Source organism: Lottia gigantea (assembly GCF_000327385.1).
Source record: "Lottia gigantea unplaced genomic scaffold LOTGIsca_6, whole genome shotgun sequence".
Taxonomy (NCBI): domain Eukaryota; kingdom Metazoa; phylum Mollusca; class Gastropoda; family Lottiidae; genus Lottia; species Lottia gigantea.
In genome coordinates, this window is record NW_008710049.1 from 1084504 (window position 1) to 1100802 (window position 16299).

General features: G+C 32.3%; 3 protein-coding genes across 3 annotated transcripts; 1 reads left to right on the plus strand and 2 right to left on the minus strand.

Moving 5' to 3' along the window:
- Nucleotides 1-3455: 3455 nt before the first annotated feature.
- On the minus strand, nucleotides 3456-5987 carry LOTGIDRAFT_154584 (hypothetical protein; the record flags this gene model as incomplete). The annotated part of the gene is made up of 5 exons (XM_009063799.1): nucleotides 3456-3539; nucleotides 3857-3858; nucleotides 5330-5539; nucleotides 5711-5794; nucleotides 5906-5987. The coding sequence occupies 5 exons, from the start codon at nucleotides 5985-5987 to the stop codon at nucleotides 3456-3458; spliced, it is 462 nt and encodes a 153-aa protein (XP_009062047.1).
- Nucleotides 5988-9236: 3249 nt separating this feature from the next.
- On the plus strand, nucleotides 9237-13211 carry LOTGIDRAFT_107347 (hypothetical protein; the record flags this gene model as incomplete). The annotated part of the gene is made up of 7 exons (XM_009063800.1): nucleotides 9237-9345; nucleotides 9590-9768; nucleotides 10514-10604; nucleotides 10836-11034; nucleotides 11298-11391; nucleotides 12393-12509; nucleotides 13005-13211. The coding sequence occupies 7 exons, from the start codon at nucleotides 9237-9239 to the stop codon at nucleotides 13209-13211; spliced, it is 996 nt and encodes a 331-aa protein (XP_009062048.1).
- A 630-nt stretch (nucleotides 13212-13841) lies between these two features.
- LOTGIDRAFT_210470 (hypothetical protein) lies at nucleotides 13842-16009 on the minus strand (the record flags this gene model as incomplete). Its single annotated transcript, XM_009063801.1, has 4 exons — nucleotides 13842-14063; nucleotides 14606-14712; nucleotides 15083-15243; nucleotides 15909-16009. The coding sequence occupies 4 exons, from the start codon at nucleotides 16007-16009 to the stop codon at nucleotides 13842-13844; spliced, it is 591 nt and encodes a 196-aa protein (XP_009062049.1).
- Between the last annotated feature and the right edge of the window lie 290 nt (nucleotides 16010-16299).

Below are 16299 nucleotides of genomic sequence, written 5' to 3' on the forward strand. Positions count from 1 at the left end.
CAATACTCGAGTAGTATTAAATGGTCATTAGAATATCTGAATCTCAATATGTATAGTCCTTTCTCATTGCTCCTCATCTTAATACAAATATGCCCAGTTTGTAATTTCCAGTTCCGGTTGCCAGAAATAAATCTTAAAAATTCTAGCAAATAAATTGTCATTTAGTTAAGAGACCTTGATAATTCATACATAAATAGAATAGTTTATTCTAACCTTTTGTTTTTTCTACAACATCACAAGCATTCTTATCAGTTTCTTTATGATTAGTCACACGAACTTCAAATTCTTTTTCTTTATTAGGTCTTTTAAACATTAATTCTTCATTGTCCTCAATAACACCTTGTTTGTCTATTATTTCATCATGTTTTCCATATACTCCTTCATCTTCATCGTGTTCCTCTTTTATTTTGCTATCTTCATCATCGTGTTCCTCTTTTATATCTATAATTTTATCATCTTCAACGTGGTCCTGATCTTCTGACGATTGTTTGTCATATTTGTTCCTCCAAATTTTATAGAACTGATCCTCTTTCTGTTTGCTTTCCAGAGTAATTAAACGGCATTGTCGTATCAACTTGCCATCTAAAATGAAAAATAAAGACCATTTTGAAGTTTAGAAATTAAAATGTTTAATGTGCTCATTTTTGCATGACGAAGTCGTTGTATTTGGACGTTATATAATAATATATTTAAGTCTATCATTGTTTGAGATGATTGAAAGTCAGTAGTACCAATATAAACTATTTACCTCGGACTCGTTTTACAGAGTTTAGGCTTCACTTTCAGGTATTCAAAAGCCCGCCTTTTTTCTTTCTCGGGTTTTCTAAACACTGTCAAAATTCGTCCTCGGTCATTATATATACCTTTAGATGACATATGTCGTATCCCGTGAAGGGGAGTAATAAGCGGACTATGATGAATATATGTTATAGATCGTGTCTATTATATTATATGGAATCGGTCCAGTGGTCTTAGGTGGGCTGTAATGAATTGATTGAGCTTTATCCATCGTATAAAAGATTTTACTAGAAAGCAGGAATAATCTTTTGAATAGGAACCTAATCTCGATATTTGATATAAAACGTATAAACAAATGGGTTCAAGACTTAACTGGTCTCCTTATATCTTCCAAATTAACATGTATTAGGTAGATTATTTTACGCTGAATAAAAATACAACACAATTAAACATCATTAATTCATTTACAATGATGATATTACAAATATATTTACATTATATGTAATCTATTTATTTACAGGTAATATTATAACATATTTAATCATCTACCGTAGACTGGGGTGAAGTTGGCCACTTTTATTAGAAAAAGGAAATGTTTTTAAAAACCCCACTTTTTTGTTCTACTCTGTTTTAATGAAGATTATGATAACCATACTTAACAGCACAATTATTATAAATCTGCTTGTTTCAAACAATTGGAAAAATGTCGAGTGGCCAACTTCACCCTTCAACGGGGTGAGGTTGGCCAGGCATATATTGGTTTATATTTTTTGGTATTGGGGCAGATAATTACAATATATACTAAAACAATGCATTGAGATATACTCTATAATTAATCAGTTTTTAATTCATAATAAATTCAAAGTAGGCTACAGTGTTCATGCAAAAATATATTTCATTCATAACAGATAAAAGTATAAAAAAAAATTAACCATTTAACAATTAACAATTTTGGCGCATATGGAAAATTTCCATTGACTATTGGATATTATATCCATCAAAGGTAACACTAAAACTGTAATGATCTCTCCTACTTATGGTGGGATCTGGTAAAACTCTTACAATATCACCACTAGTGAGAAAATCAGTGTCCTCTTGAACGGGGTGAACAAAAGAATTGTGAATCTTTTTAGATTTTCGCAAAAATGAAATTTCATATAAGAGGGAATCATCATCCTCGTCCATTCTATCATCTGTTATTTTTCCAATATAGTTTATAGTCCGACACTTTGTGGTGTATTTCACAATAACCAATTTTCCAACTTGAACATCAAACTGGTCTATTGTATCATCAGATTCAGTTTCTTCTGAACAGGAGCTGATACTACAACCATTTAGTTTCATCTGTAGATGTTGTTGGTTCGTTTGTTGAAGATGGCTTTTCAACTACCTGGATATCTTCTACAGAAATAATTTTTCCGGGTTCGACATTTACTCTCTTGCGTCTTGTTTGGACCTTGTTTCGATCATCATAACGTAATTTGTCCAGCGAATCAAAGAAAACGTCAGTAAAAATATTTCGGCTATTTGTGCTAAGTGATTCATCAGATTGTAATGGAAGACGTGAAAGCACCTCATTTTTGTTCACTGGGTATATTCCAGTTTTACGGAATCCGTTGATGATGTTTTTCTCATATTTAAGTTATTCTCCACCAAACTGGCATTACAGGGACCACCTTCCATCCAGGTATTCATAAGATGTTTAGATTTGTATAATACATATAAAGGGAGTAAATCTCCACTGGCGGTTGATGCGAACATCAATGAGGTTGATGATTTTGTTGAATTCAAAATTCTTTCTGGATACTTACAGCCACGCCTAAAAATGCATTTCTGTTTTCCCGGGTCATCTGTCAAGTTGGTTTCATCATAATTCAAGACATGTGTTGCTGGTATCCATGTAGTGTTTTATCAAGATAATCAAAGTAAGATGAAATGGCATCTCTAGAGACTTGGGCTCTCTTGGTTTTTATATTTTGACACACCCTGGTTCCTATAACTGATTTGTGTCTTTTTATAAATGAATTTACCCAATCACGACTTTACCCAATCACGATTTTTTAAAAATTTGCTTTCATATCTCCCTGTTCTATCAAGATAAGACTTAACTAGATACCGAAAATCCTGTATAGACAAGGGGAACCCCCATTGACCAACAGTTAATCTCTAAAAATGATTTCTTCTTCATCATCGAAAACTGTCTGCCCACCATGTTTGCGAGTGAACAATCCCGCTAACCTGTTTTGCAGGGTTCCTCTCGATATTCCGAAATCTTGTGATGCCTGCCGATGTGTCTAAAATCCTCTTTCCACAGCTAAAATGGCAGCAGATAAATTTTCTTCAGAATACCTGTGGAATTTTTTTGTATCAGGTTTTGGTGTATACTTCCGCGGCATACGGTGGCTCACATACGACATTTTCCACTTTTTATTTTGAATTAAAAACTGTTTTTTACTTGGTGATAATTCCTGTAATTTTTAATTAAAAACTTTAATTTTCTTTCACCTAGGTGATAATTATTTTCGCCCAGGTGAAAATTAGGTGATAATTCGTGTGAAAATTAAAGTTTTAAATTAAAAATTATCACCTTATTTTCACCTACGTGAAAATAATTATCACCTGGGTGAAAATTAAAGTTTTTAATTCAAAATTACAGGAATTATCACCTAATTTTCACCTAGGTGAAAATAATTATCACCTAGGTGAAATTAAAGTTTTTAATTCAAAATTAAAAGTGAAATATGTCGTATGTGAGCTACCGTAGCGGCAAGATGGTAGTAGGCAGCAGATTTAATATATTTCTGAAAAGGAACAATTTTAAATAAGATATATATTAAAATACAGAATGGGGTGAAGTTGGCCACCCAATTTACGGTGGCCGACTTCACCCCAAAAAGTGACCAACTTCACCCCATGTATATTTTTCTTCAAGAATTGTCTCCCTTTAATTTTAACCAGGAATCCAATGGTTGCCTTAAGTTCACATTTGATTTCTTTGCTCAAATACATAATTGTGAAATATCTGGCTACTTAACGCATCTATGTGCGATGAATTGGAAATAAGTCCGAAATATATGTTGTTTTTCGTGCTTTTTCTAAAATCATTTAAGTTACTTACCTCTGTAAAATAAACTTTGAAATTTGGTGGAAATAAAGCCTATGACAGTATTTGAAAGTTACAAACCCTTGGTTTTGTTAAAAAACTTGATTTAAAGGCAAAATATAATCTGGAAAGAAATTACACGAAATGGCCAACTTCACCCTGTCGGACGACTTCAATATCGATTGATCCTTCAACAAATTTACATATTTTCTACTTAGAAAACGTCATCTACTTCAGAATTAAATTATTCTTCAACTCTTCCACAACTCCACATAATTCTAAATGATCGTCTGGTTCTATCAAAAAATCTTCCCACGATATTTTTATTTTTCTTTCGTTCAACTGAAACTCCCCCCCCCCCCCCCTCGCAGCCCCGAAAGCAAGTTTTTCGGGCAAAAATCTCACAACTATATTAGAAATTTTAGCAATCTCAGATATTTTGCCCCCCTCGGACGTAAACCTGGCTCCGCCACTGTACTAGTCAATACTCGAGTAGTATTAAATGGTCATTGGAATATCTGAATCTCAATTTGTATAGTCCTTTCTCATTGCTCCTCATCTTAATACAAATATGCCCAGTTTGTAATTTCCAGTTCCGGTTGCCAGAAATAAATCTAAAAAATTCTAGCAAATAAATTGTCATTTAGTTAAGAGACCTTGATAATTCATACATAAATAGAATAGTTTATTCTAACCTTTTGTTTTTTCTACAACATCACAAGCATTCTTATCAGTTTCTTTATGATTAGTCACACGAACTTCAAATTCTTTTTCTTTATTAGGTCTTTTAAACATTAATTCTTCATTGTCCTCAATAACACCTTGTTTGTCTATTATTTCATCATGTTTTCCATATACTCCTTCATCTTCATCGTGTTCCTCTTTTATTTTGCTATCTTCATCATCGTGTTCCTCTTTTATATCTATAATTTTATCATCTTCAACGTGGTCCTGATCTTCTGACGATTGTTTGTCATATTTGTTCCTCCAAATTTTATAGAACTGATCCTCTTTCTGTTTGCTTTCCAGAGTAATTAAACGGCATTGTCGTATCAACTTGCCATCTAAAATGAAAAATAAAGACCATTTTGAAGTTTAAAAATTAAAATGTTTAATGTGCTCATTTTTGCATGACGAAGTTGTTGTATTTGGACGTTATATAATAATATATTTAAGTCTATCATTGTTTGAGATGATTGAAAGTCAGAAGTACCAATATAAACTATTTACCGTCAGTAGTTATTACAGTCTGGTGATGTCCCTCCAGAAAAATCACAGGACGTTGGATTACTAGATTAATCAAAACAAGCAAAACACATTATATTAAACTGAGATAAATTTCAAGTTGAGTTTAATATAATTACTATCCAAAAGATATACACAGCTTGTTGTGATTCTTACAGGGTCTGAAATAACACAGTCATAGCAATTTACTTTTCTGTTTTCTTATGAAAACTTAGAAAATATAATAATAATATATTGACTTACCTATATCTGCCATGGTACGCTTAGATTTGATGTACAGACCTCCAGTCATTTTGTTTCTTTCGTAAACTAGTAGTTTGGAAGATATGGTCAGAAAAGCTACACTGTTCATCAAATAAAACCTGATATCGTCTCCTTCTGAACGTGCAGATAGAAAGTCGTCCAAGTTTGTCGCTAACAAACCTTTACAAATCTCTTGAATGTCCTCCTGACCTGAAACAGTACACAGAAACTTGTGAATAATTGCAATAATATATATCTTTATATTTCAGGTTAAAAGGGTTAGGAGATGACATTGAGCTGAATCCTGATGTACACTGACCAATGTACGAGGAATTTCTTAAATCTATTCAAGAGGACACAAATGTAAATTACAAGACATACCAATACCAAAACAACACGGGTTGTAATAGCCGCGGGGAGCACTCTCCCAGTTGAAGTTTTGGTGTTGATATCCTACCGGTCGATCTGAAATTAGATATACAAAAATATTTTTATAAGAGTTACAGTTCAACTTGTACGGAAATATTAACGTTTGATTTTTGATGTATTTTGTTTCTTCAAATTGAAATTACTTACATGTAACACCCTGTGTTCTATAAGAACTGTCCATATATCTTTGAAAATAGTGAAATTGTCGCTGGAAATTAAAGTTCGCCATACTTGACTATCACTATAATTCGTGAATGTTAGCAACGTTATCATGACGTCACATTTCATTTCAGAAAATAATACTTGTATCAGAATGGTCCAGGGGTCGTTCCTCACCAGATCCTTTGTCTTGTTTGGAACAGTATGAAACATTGCAATATCAAAAACGTTGTAAATTTGACTTTAAAAGTTTCTAAACAATTTGCAATTCACCTAACCTATAGGATAAATGGCTGGGTGTTTTAATGATATTTTGAAGTCGCCTCCAGAGGGATTTACCCCGGGAAAGGGTTTTAAATGTCATAAAAACCCATGGAAAAGGGTTTTATCTAACTTAAAACTTGCAAGATGTCATTTGCTGGCTTTTTGTAACAATAACTTATAATGAAATAAGGGGCGCAACTCGTTCCTTCAAGACTCGGTCAACATTGAGCAAGACTTACTATTTGCAAAATATTTAAACTTTGGATGATATTCCATGGGGACTCTCCATTGTTCAATGATACCGGAGGTCTAAGCCATGCGCCAAAACGTATCGACCGAACACAGTTTGCAACTGATAGTGTCCACTGTAGTATCTACTAACTTGTATAGTATAAATTTATGATAAGGTCTTCCTAAGTAAATATAGTATACATTATTATCCTAGGATTTCAAGGGATTTTTAATATAATATCTCTGGATTTTTTCTTTATGAGAGATCCCGCTAGAACAATTTGATGTTCCTTTATTATTGAACATACAAAATAAGTAAGCGATTGGAATTTATTTGTCTATGCCTTTAAAATGTTAATTGAAGGCTTGATTGAAATATTATAGCCTTTTTATACGCCCACATGAAATGGGGGGCGTATATTGCCGTCACCTCATTCCGTCGGTCCGTCCGTCCACAATTGCTCGTAAACACTCTACAAGGCACAATTCTTGACTGATTTCGATGAAACTTGGTATTGTTGATTGCAATCACCTAAGGATAAACCCTATCGAAAATCAGACGAATCGAAAAATATTTACTATGAGTTATTGCCCTTGTTCTTGAAAACGCGTTCAATTTATATTGTAAACACTCTAGAAGGCATAATTCTTGATGGATATTGACGAAACTTGGTGTGAGTGTTTGTAATCACTCAAGGATAAATCCTATCGAAAATCAGAAAAATTTAAAAATATTTAGTATTAGTTATTGCCCTTGTCCTTGAAAACGCGTTTAATTTTTAGTTCGTAAACACAATTCTTGACGGATTTTGACGAAACTTTACGTGAGTGTTGGTTATCATCCATGGATAAACCGTATTGAAAAACAGAAAAATTGAAAACTATTTAGTATGAATTATTGCCCTTGTTCTTGAAAACGCGTTAAAAATTTAGCTTGTAAACACTCTTGAAGGGACAATTCCTGACGGATTTTGACGAAACTTGGCATGAGTGTTTGTTATCACCCAAGGATAAACTCTATTGAAAATCAGAAAAATCAAAAAATATTTAGTATGAGTTATTGCCCTTGCTATTGAAAACGCGTTCAATTTTTAGCACGTAATCACTTTGATGAAACTTGGTGTGAATGTTCGTAATCACCCAAGGATGAACCCTATTGAAAATCAGAAGAGTTGAAAAATATTTAGTATGAGTTATTGCCCTTGTTCTTGAAACCGCTTTCAAATTTAGCTCTTAAACACTAAAAGGCAAGATTCTTTATTTATTTTATTATTCAGTCCTGAAGATTGAATATTTGCCTCCTAGAGTTTTCACGAGCTAAAGATTGAACACCTTTTCAAGAACTAGGGCAAAAACTCATACTCAATATTATTCAGTATGGCCCTAAAGAGTTCAAAAGAAGTGTATGACTGAAGGTTGAATATTGCATACTGGTGATTGTTACTGTGCTGCTAAATATTTATGTTCAAAATCAAAGCTGCCAGTGGGCGTATATTACCTTGCCTGGCAAGCTATCTTATTAATTCGACTTAATAAGTCGAGAAAGAGATTCAAAACGATTGTAAACTATATTCGTGTGTGTTATTTTCATGTGAGAACCATAATATACAGCCATTATGTTGAGACAAATTTTTTTTTTTTTTGTAGAAACAATACCCTCTAGCGGTCTATTACTGCTCAGTCAAAGACAAGCTCCAAAGCTTTTTTTTAAATTTGATCGATTCTTTGAGGAGGTTTCGCTGAAGCAAATATGGGTGCATATTTAAGCATATAGCCGGATGGAATTTTTTACTATTTTTACTATTCCTTCAGTTCTTAGGCTCTGACCAGTCATTGATATCTTACATGGCTGTCTACAGCGATGACCATGATAACATAGTAGACTTGATCATTGCTAATCGAATTCGCCAATCTTAACAATTCTGCTTAATCATTGTGACTCATCGTCAACAAACCGTGAAGTTTATAACTAGGCTGGGTTGTTCTATTTTGATTAAGTATGTAAAAACAGGCCATGTATTCTTCTCATCTATAATAGTACATATAGTTCGCGTGAGTCCGGTGAGGTTGCATGTCTTAAACATAAAACACACTTTATACAGATTAATGGTCAAAATCCAAAGGGTCAACAGTTTGCTGGCGGTAAGTGTGATTTGATACGTGTACTATTATATAGTTGGTAATTTTCAATAGTTCGCTTGTCTTCAACAAAGGTAAATGAAGTTTCATTACTAAAAATGCTGATATAGTGAGAGAGTCGTTCAACATTATTCGTAGTTGTTAATGACACTTCCATTTCATTTTTATATAGAGTATTGTATATATTTACTAGAGATATACTTACCGTGAGATATCAAACGGATCATTTAATTCATATAAAGAATTAGAAATATATTATATATTAACTGAGATGCCAGTTGTGAATTCATATTGTGATAAATATATAAACTGTTTTCTGCATATGAGAATTGGAAAACCAATTGAAAGCATATCTAGCCTACTATGACAAAAACCTCTTAAAGGACGATTGTCCACAAATTTCAGTGGTATAATAAAAACTATTGTTATTCTATAAAATACCTATCAATCAAAAAAGTACTTCAGTTCTACTTTAGGCTATATCTTTGAAATTAAAGGTGTATACCCCTTTATCACTTCATCGCAGTATTACAATATAAAATGACTGTAACTTTGTAAGCAAATTGAGTCTATTTTCATTCATTTACAGATTATAATCAATCGATCTCTTTATCGATCTACATTGCTGTCCAATAGGATTCATTTGAGAACACTACAGACTACCACCAGCATACCAGTGGTCAAAATGACCAGTGCAACTACCGAGAATAATATTAAGAACTCATGGACATCTTCAATAGATCCCAAAGGAGCTTATCAAAGAAAAGAATCAAAATTCAGAAGCGTTATTACAGGTAAGATTGGTATAGTAAAGATCAAATTCCATATCCACATTTGAGCTAATGTTACTTTGATGTTTCCACTATTATGCATTATGCATAAAATGCTCAAATGCTAAAATTACTTTTGTGGTCAATATATAGCCTACGTTTTGAACTATTTCAGGACGAAGTAGTATAGTGATAAAAAAATTAAGGTTCATGCACTGCGCCTTTTCTGCGACAATGGCGATTTTAAACATTTTGCTATGTATTGCAGCCGATGGGTCTTCTGGTTTTAAAGCTGAGGCCAACAGATATCATTTGTATGTTAGTCTGGCATGCCCCTGGGCTCACAGAACCCTTATTGTTAGAAAACTAAAAGGTTTAGAAGATTGTATCTCCGCCACGGTTGTTGATTGGCTCCTTAAAGAAAATGGATGGGCTTTTACTGATAAGGTTAGTAACTAGAATATTTCATGTATTATCATTCAAATTTTATCATCAATTTTTATAGAAAATGGTTAACGTCTAAAATTTTCAATGGTTTCGTTGTTTTTACATACGTCTTCTTTTCTCATAAACTATAAACTTTATATCAAAGAAAACACAACTCCTTTTTACCACAAATTTAGATGACGTCAAATGAGTAGAAAATCTTAAGTATCCTGAAAATTCCTGCTGCCGTTTTGTATCGGCATTGACATGATATTATCATGATTCCCGGGCATTAGATCAAGATCTGTTTCACATGTTTCTTGTTCTTAACTTGACTTAATATTATACACGTTTGGTGTTAGTGTTTCTAGTTTTCTTCAAGGATTAATCTGTAGAATTTTTTCAAGAATTTATTTTTCCGCTTGATAAAGGACATGGTGCCGAGAATTTGTGGTAGAAAGAAGTTGTGTTTTCTTTTTTATAAGAATAATTCCCTACAGCAATAAAAATATAAATTATAAACTTTATATCATGACAAAATGATATCTTATCAACCAAATAACTACCCCCTTTTCTCGCTGGCTATAGTCTTTTCTTAATTTCCTTTTTTACGTGATTTGTTTCTCTTTTGAGAATATAAAAGATGTACAATTTTGTCATTTCAGCTGCATGATATCATTTTTATACGTCATTTCCTGAAGATTCCTTACATAAACGTAAACATCCGAAAACTTTTCAATTAGTTGTCAGACGTGACGTTTGATAGAATATTTTCTTATTTCAGAAACCAAAATGTACATTGGATACAGTTAATGGGTTTGATTATCTAAAGCAAGTGTATATGAAGGCAAATCCAGGTAATACTACTCTGAATTTAAAACGAGTGATATAATATTGGCCGAGAACAAATTGGTTTAATTTACAGGAGACATTTTAGAACACCTAAAATTTACTATCAAACGTCCATATAATATATCATTTAGTCACATCTACTGTTTTTATGAACACAATGTATTATTATAATGAAAGATTGTTGTTTTGGGTTTTTGGGGTTTTTTTGTATCTATATAGTCTTGCTTATATTTAAGAATATGGGGGTAACATAACGGTACCATGTTTATGGGATAAGGAAAAGGGCACAGTTGTTAATAACGAATCGAGTGAAATAATCAGAATGTTCAACTCAGAGTTCAACCAGTTTTGCAAAACGGATGCTCAAAGACAACTTAACTTTTATTCTGAAGAATTGCGCCCAGAAATTGAGAAGTTAAATGAATGGATTTATCCGTGAGTTAACCTTTTCCTTTACGGACCTTTTGTTAGACTGGTACCGCTACCACTCAACTTTCTTCGGTCATCTTTTTCTAATCATAAAGTAAATGGACAAACAAAAATTGGATCGTATGATTGCAGAGAGTTCTTTTTTGAAGTCACTTCAAGCTAAAACCGTCGAAGATTATTGCCAAGCCAAGCGCCACTAATGGAATCTATCATTACAATATTTGAAATTTTTCCAAGAATAATTTTCTTCTTCTGATATATTCTTTCAGACAAATAAATAATGGAGTGTATAGATGTGGATTTGCTAGATCACAAGAAGCCTATAATACTGCAATTGAGGAAGTTTTTAATGCACTCGATAAGGTAACAAGATGTACTTTGCAAGATAACCGATCTATATATTTTGACATTATAGAAATATGTTTTGTAAAAATAAAACGATGAGTCGACTAGTAATAAAGGAGAAAATAAATCACACGATAACGTGTAAGACAGTAGGTAAAAATTCGATACGGTACAATAAGAGTAAATGTAGCTACGTTTCGGGCTAATCCATTTATCAAGCGAAAAAAAAAACAAAAAAATCGAGAAAGGTGCTATCTCTACGGAGAACATCACTAAACTGACAAAAAATGTAACATTCAGACTAGATAAAGTCTTTGAATGGCATTTAACTGTTGTGAGTACGATATATAGACACAGCTTTATGGAATAACAATCACTGGTTGAAGTTTTATGCAACGTTTCGACGTGTTTCCCCCCGAGTCCCCCGAATAGGAAACGCAGTGAGATGAATATTATTCGTTGTCTTGGAACCTTAGGGATGAACAAACAGTTCTCATATTTAAATTAGTTTACCTATCTCTTTTTTCTTTGACCTATATCTTTTGAGTTTATTATCTCCCTTAAAAAAAATATTTTCTTTTATCTTTGCTGAATGTTACATTTTTTGTCAGTTTAGTGTTGTTCTCCGTAGAGATAGCACCTTTCTCGATTTTTTTGTTGTTTTCGCTTGATAAATGGATTAATCCCGAAACGTGGCTACATTTACTCTAGGCCTAATTGTATCGACTGTTTACCTACTGTTTGCACGTTATCGTGTGATTTATTTTTTCCAGAAATATGTTTTACTAAGAGTTTCACGCTGTGCGATCTTTAACTTTAGACAAGTGATCTATTCTGAATTTCAAACTGAGCGATCTTCAGACATGATCTGACAGCGTGAAACTCTGAGTAACAACATCTTGCAAATTCTGTTTAATTTTTCTGTGTCGCTCTACAATTAAGTACTATTTTAACAATGGAAATGTTTTGTTACTGTGACTTGACAATATCTATAAAATACAGTACAATTAATATTGTAGGTGGAAGAGATTTTATCCAAGAAGAGATATCTGACTGGTAAGAGTTTAACAGAAGCAGATATCAGATTATTTACCACTATCATCAGATTTGATTCGGTTTATCATACACATTTTAAGGTAAGTTTCAGTTGTAATATCAGGTTGCAATCAGAATGATAAAATGCTGAAAACTGAATATTTTATAGACAATTTGTACTCCATTCCAGTGAGTTTAATATACATTACTACTGGGGAAATGTTGACTTTGCTGAGAAAACAAATCACAGGTCTCAAAAAAAGAATGGGGCCATGAGGTTGGATGAAATATTTAATAAGCGATTGTTATCACTGTCTAGTCTCTCTCTCTCTCTCTCTCTCAATCAGAACATAATAAACCAAAATATGTTTTTTTTATAAGCAATTGTTATAAATAAAATCATTAAATAATAATAAGTTTGATTGATATAGGTCAGTTGCCTGAAAATGACACTGCTTGAAACGTTAGAGTAACAAGATGTTTCAGGTTTTGTTTTAATATTTATATACCACTCTACAATTGATGTATTGAGCACTACTTAAACAGTGAAAATATTTTGTTCTTGTAAATGAGCTAATTGGATTGTTTAATTTCAGTGTAACAAGAAGAGAATACTAGATTATAAGAATATATTGTATTATATATGTGACCTGTATCAAACTGGTGGTATATCAGAGACAGTTGATATGGAACATATAGTTAAACATTATTATGTCAGCCATAAAACTATTAATCCTTTTGGTATTGTACCAATTGGTCCAGATCTCAACTTTAACCAACCACATGGCAGAGAAAAGATATAGAATGGTTACATTCCTTGGTTTTGTTGCTTGATATGTCCAGTGCCACGTTCTTGTATCTCATAGACATTGAATCTTCAAACTTTCAAAATTAACATGTATTTTGTATGCAAATTGTTGCCATGGTGTTCTATTTTATATAATTTATAATCTCAATAAAACCACATGATAGTTTCTTTCTATTGTAACATATTAATCAAAGTTACTGATTGTTAACTTAATACAACATAAAAAAATAGATGCATATTTATCATGTTTTACTAGTAATAATAATTCATTGATATTGTTATTCTTTCCATGACTTTTTAATAAAAAAAATAACAAGAACTGAAATGAGTTAAATTATACATATTTTCTCTCCAAAATATGAACCAAACAGTATTTCATGTAATACTAAAACCTCAACAGTATCAAACTACAGAATGTTTTCAGAGCTACTAGCTTCAACAGTCTGGGCAAAATTCCAAATTATCTCTCAAAGAATGAAGTCTTTTCAGAGCATCACAATTCATAGCCCAATAATAAGCAACAGTCCTTCAAGTGTAGCATGACTCAAGTCTATGAACTTAAATGATGTAATTTATATATACAATTCTATCCTTCATACTTCATACCATACTCATATAACCTACTTCATGAATTAAACAGACCTTCCTGTGCAGAGCGACTCATTCTGTTTATAAATTCTAATAAATACATTTGTAATCTCATCTCCAGTTTGTTATTTGTAACATAAAATCCTGGTACACCTGCTTTCTCCAGAAGATTTTGTTGTTCCATAGCTTTTTGGTCCAATTCTAAAATAATTTTCATATCTCTCTTTCTTACTTCATCATCATGTCTTTTCTTTATCATCTACAACAAAAATTAAATAGTATTGAATCATTTCAATACCAAAAATGTTTTTGCTTGATTGAAGGGAGGTAACTACAAAAACTTTTCTGAATGTTTACTGACATTATCTGACAAAAGCAAAGACAAGCCTGGAGAAATAGTAAACATTTGCTATGTCAGTGTCACAAATCATGTTAAAAAAATACGGCTTTATTTACTTTCTTATACTGTAAATAAATATTAAATTATAGCCCTTGTATCTCAATTTAAATTACACCTAAACATTTTGCACTACTAAGGGACTTCCATAATAGAATTTTGTGAAGCATGGGAAAATTTACCAACTGTAATTACAGTGCTTCATGTATATAGAATTCACTTTCTCCCATAGAGTTATAAATAGAACATATATAACTCTATGCTTTCACCTCATCTTCACAATATTACAGATAGTCTTTCCATATAAATTTATCATTTATATCAAGAATACTTTTTATGTCAACAGGCCCCTGAGAAAAAACTGAACAAGATTGTGATAATTGTTTTGTAAAATAAATATTTACCTCTAATTCTCTGTCTATTTGAGATTGAACTAATGGTAAATTATGGGGTCTATTTTCACATTCTAGTAATAATTCTTTATGTTTTTTCTGCATAACATGACTCTGAGCTAAAATACATAGAATATACCATATAACTCAACTGAAAGAAAAGAGTCCACTAGACATTACCTACCTCCTAGGACATGCCAGTTATTTTAAATAGTGATTAAGACAATTGAGAAGTTGTAGCTAAATTGAATATTAAAGGCAAGGTATGCTTATGCTTCTGATACCACTTCTCATAATGAAATATTTACTCACTTAGGATTGATATACTTCCGCATGTGAAAAGTTCATTAGCTGCTATCAATGTTTTGCCAATATGTTTTTTGGGGGATTTTGGGTTTTGTTTTGCGGTTAGGAGGCCTAATATACTTGGTTGATTTCAAGATGAAAATCATGAACATAACCGATTCCTCCCGTTTTAAAATAACTGACCTTTGTGTTCACTGACCATTCTGGATCTAGAGCTACACATTGCCTTCTCTTCTAAATGTTGTACTTCCTCCAAACTATGTACAATATCAAAAACTGTACTGTCAATCAGTGAATCAGCTAAACTTGATAGCAAATCATATGGTAATCTCTGCTGAAACTTCCTGAAAAAGAAAAAGGTCAAAAATTTTATTTCAAAAAATACATGTAGGCTAAATACTTATATGAGGACTATTTATCAAACTACTGCTGATAAAAACGAGAACATTAATGCTACCAAAGAAAATGTAGATTTGATTATCCAAGAATGTCCAAAAGTTAAGGAAACAAACATATTTATAATTTTTCTTTGAAACAAAAAAAGGCCCTTCTTTATTCCCAGAAACTACAAAAACCTGAGCAATATCAGCTCTCTTCGCAAAAATTCGTCGACAAATCGAGAGACACATATTACTCAAATAATTTGTTTATTGTTTCAATGAATCTCAACATTAAATTCATGTATATTAATAAGTTTGAAGCTGATTGACACACAACCAACCACAAATTTTTCTTGAAAAAAATCATTGCTTATACCTTATTAAAAAATATTACCTTGGGCTAAGAATGTAACCTTAGGCTTACAGATGAATATTTCACATGAAAATGATAAGATACAATTAATTGACGAGCCATACACAAGAAAGTTTCCTTATCTTGGACTGCAAGTGTAACTATTGTTTAGACTAGGGAGATAGAGGGCTTTTTAATGAAGCTTGTCAGGTTTTTGGCCTTGGTATTTTTAGACACTGTATATTGAAGTGTAGAGTGTAGTAAAAGTCACACTAACGCTGGTAATTCTCTGGCCATATTCTGAAGCTCATTGAGCATTTTGTAATGCTTTTTCTGTCTTTCTTCCTTTTCGGCCTGCTCTTGCCTAATTGAACTCATTTTACCCAGGAAATTTATATTTATCCGTGGTTGTAATATTTCAACGGATGTTGACATTCATGGAGGCTGCCATCTTGTACTTTTAGACCAATGACCAATGACGTCTATAATTTGAGCCAATGAAATGATCCAAATAACGTCTCAGCGGGAAATTCAGAATTACCGGAAGTGTATTTAATCAACTTTGAAAATTTATAATGAAGACTTGAAGAACTGAACTTTTTGAATATTTCTAATAGAGGTGAAATATCATTTCTAGATGCTTTATTATCATTTATAAGAGCTTTCTA